This window comes from Trachemys scripta, chromosome 8 (genome assembly GCF_013100865.1).
Source record: "Trachemys scripta elegans isolate TJP31775 chromosome 8, CAS_Tse_1.0, whole genome shotgun sequence".
NCBI lineage: Eukaryota > Metazoa > Chordata > Testudines > Emydidae > Trachemys > Trachemys scripta.
Window position 1 is genome coordinate 94,047,811 of NC_048305.1, and position 3,400 is coordinate 94,051,210.

The 3,400-nt window shown below is 51.5% G+C and overlaps 1 protein-coding gene across 1 annotated transcript; it reads left to right on the forward strand.

The window, feature by feature from the left end:
• Positions 1–853: 853 nt before the first annotated feature.
• Positions 854–3,168, forward strand: JUN (Jun proto-oncogene, AP-1 transcription factor subunit). Its single transcript, XM_034779766.1, has one exon. It carries the CDS (start codon positions 1,623–1,625, stop codon positions 2,565–2,567), a length of 945 nt encoding a protein of 314 aa, XP_034635657.1. The 5' UTR covers positions 854–1,622; the 3' UTR covers positions 2,568–3,168.
• Positions 3,169–3,400: the final 232 nt, after the last annotated feature.

Consider the following 3,400-nt stretch of genomic DNA (forward strand, 5'->3'; position numbering starts at 1 on the left):
CGGCTGCTGCCTTCCCGCTAAGCCCGCAAGCCGGGGGTCGCGTCCCGTCCCCGAGAGCGCCCGGGACAGCGGCAGCTTCCCCGCCACCCCGGGCACGGAGCGCTGCGCCCAGCCCCTGAGCGCGCAGGGGTCACGCAGCACGTGCGCAAGCGCCGCGCTCCCCGGCTCCCCCCAGTAGCCCGCCCGCCCGCCCGGCGGGGGAGGAATCACGTGCGGCTCAGGTTCCTCCCCCGCCCTTCCCCATAGCTGTCGTCTGCCTTCCGTCTGCTGCACGCACTGACGATAGTGCCACCTTAAGGACCGTACCATCCCAGAAGGGGGGAGCTCAGAAAGCGGCCTAAAGAGAGTCCGAGCAAGCGGCCCCGGATTAACCAAAGCCCCCGCTAACAGATTTAACCGTGAAGGCTCAAGCCGCAGGACTGACTAAAACCCCATCAACCACCCAATGTCCAAGGCAGCGTCTCCCTCTGTGGGCCTGCCGCCCCCCCCCTTCCGTCCACCACTTGGTGCCTGCCTATTAAGGAGGCTCCCCCTTCCAGCCCAGCTCCTCCAACCCCACCAGAGCGCTTCAGCGGGTAACCAGATATTCGAAAACAATACGTCAGCCCACAATGCCCTGCGCTGAGAACAAGCATTACCTCATCCCACAGTGCCCTGCGAGATGCTGAGAAGCTTCTAGGGGTGGGGTGACCATGGAGACCGGCTCCTTTGCAACAGGCCGGGCCAGCGGCCCGCCACCCCCCGGAGAGGCTGCCGCAGCCAATGGGAAGGCCGCGGGGTGACATCATGGGCTATTTTGGGTGGGTTACTGCTCGCTGATAAGTGTTGGGCTGCACGCCGGGAAAGGGCTCAGAGTGTGCGGCAGGCTCCAGGCAGCAGCGGCGGCGGCGGGCCCGCTCCGGCAGCAGCTTCCCGAGAGGCGGGCAAGGCACAGAGAGCGGCCAGGCGCCTCGCATTGCTGCAGCGACCAGGCCAGCTCGGACTCCGGCACTTCTCCGCACCCGGGAGCCCCGACGGCGCCTGCCGCGGACAGAGAGCGGAGGGGAAAGTACTTGGGACAACTTCTGCGCCGCGGCGTCCGGCGCTGCCAGCCGGAGGAGGAGGCGAGGGGGAAGCGCTCAGACAAGTGGCCGGGCGCTGCAGCCCCGCAGCAGGAGAAGGGGACAGAAAAGTGACCGGATTTCTGACCCTCCCAGCGAGCGAGAAGGAGGCGAACCTGCCCATCGGACACTTACTCCGGAGTGAAACTGTAAAGCAAGAGACTGGCTTTCTCCTCCGTTCCCGACTCTCAGGCGGGAGCGAGATCCCCGAACCCGACCCCAGGACTTCTGCGACCCAATAATCAGACTGACTCTTTCTGTGGTTTGAAAAAGTTCAGCCCTGATGCGCTGAAGAAACGGGGGAAAGACACTCAAGCCACTTGTACGGTGGCCCAAAAAAAAGTAAGACTTTAGTTCATCCTTACTGATTGTTTTAAAAGGCTTTTTCATTGTTGAAAGAGTTACCCTGGTAGTAGTTTAAAGTGAAGGTGAACTTTCTTTGAGCGGGACTTAAAAAAAACAAACGCGTTGGGCGCTGCTTAATTGTTATTGCTTTAAAGCCAGTTTTGTGGACTGTGTTCTATGACTGCAAAGATGGAACCTACATTCTATGATGATGCCCTAAATGCTACCTTTGTACAGCCAGAAAGTGGTGGTTATGGATATAATAATCCTAAAGTCCTGAAGCAGAATATGACTCTAAATCTGGCTGATCCTTCAAGCAACCTCAAGCCCCACCTGAGGAACAAGAATGCTGATATTCTTACCTCCCCAGATGTTGGTCTCCTCAAGCTGGCATCTCCTGAACTGGAAAGGCTCATCATCCAGTCCAGCAATGGCTTGATCACCACCACTCCCACCCCAACACAGTTTCTCTGTCCCAAAAATGTTACTGATGAGCAAGAAGGGTTTGCTGAAGGTTTTGTGAGGGCACTGGCAGAGCTACACAACCAGAATACGATGCCCAGTGTTACATCCGCTGCCCAGCCCGTTAACAGTGGTATGACACCTGTTTCTTCTATGGCTAGCAACAATGGTTTCAACACCACTTTGCACAGCGAGCCTCCAGTGTATGCCAATCTCAGCAACTTTAACCCAAGTGCACTCAGCACAGCACCTAACTACAATGCAAACAACATGGGCTATCCACCTCAGCATCATATTAATCCTGCGATGCCAGTACAGCATCCCAGGCTGCAAGCTTTGAAAGAGGAGCCCCAGACTGTACCTGAAATGCCAGGGGAGACTCCTCCACTGTCCCCCATTGATATGGAGTCACAGGAGAGGATCAAGGCTGAGAGGAAGCGCATGAGAAACAGAATTGCAGCCTCCAAATGCCGGAAAAGGAAGTTGGAAAGGATTGCCAGATTGGAAGAAAAAGTGAAAACTTTAAAAGCCCAGAACTCAGAACTGGCATCCACTGCCAACATGCTCAGAGAACAGGTTGCACAGCTTAAGCAGAAGGTCATGAACCATGTCAACAGTGGATGCCAGCTAATGCTAACACAACAGTTGCAAACATTTTGAAGAGACTGACTTGGAAAAAAAGAACTATGATGTTGCGGTAGAGCAACAGAAAAAAACAAACCCATAACAAGTGGCAGATACATAAAGCTAATGGTAAAGGCTGAGAGGCATTGAGTCCTGCTTGCACCCCACAAAGCACATGTGTGGAAAGACTGGCGAGCATTCAATTGAGCTATTGGCAAAGCAGCACCACTCTGAGAAGTGCTGTTCCTGCTCAGATGATACATCAGATCTTTGTTTAATATTGACCAAGACCTGCATGGACCTAACATTCGATGATCATTCAGTATTAAAGGTTAAACTGCAATAGAGACTGTAGGTTGCTTTCTGTAATACTCTTAAAGAAAACACAACTGGGAGGGAGGTTTGTGGGAGGCTGATAAAAACTGAACTATACTGCCTGCCTTCAAGTAAATTGTGTATGTACTTTTTTTTATTTTATGAAAGCTGATTAATGTCAATAAACTACTTCATGACTTTGTAAATTATTTTTATGTTTGTGTTCTGTCCAGTAATGTTTGTAAATGAGGGTTTTTTGAGCACTCTGAATTTACCATTTGTAATAAAGTATATAATTTTTTTATGTTTGTTTTTGAAAAAAGTCCAGAAAGCTTCTATTATATATAAAAGTATTAAAAATGCATTTCCTCCCCCACTTTCGCCAGGATCTAATCAGGACTCTATCACAAACTGACACTGTACCAAGAAGATGTCCTGGAGAATGTGTCAGAAGTGGAAAGATAAAACCACACCCTGTAACATAAACAGAAGTAGTTTATGCATTTTAAGTGTTATGGATTTAATTTGGATTGGATTGCCTACCATAATCCAAT

What these genes read in the sequence shown, in the direction of transcription:
- JUN (XM_034779766.1), top strand. Translation starts at nt 1,623, where the DNA reads ATGACTGCAAAGATGGAACCTACATTCTATGATGATGCCCTAAATGCT.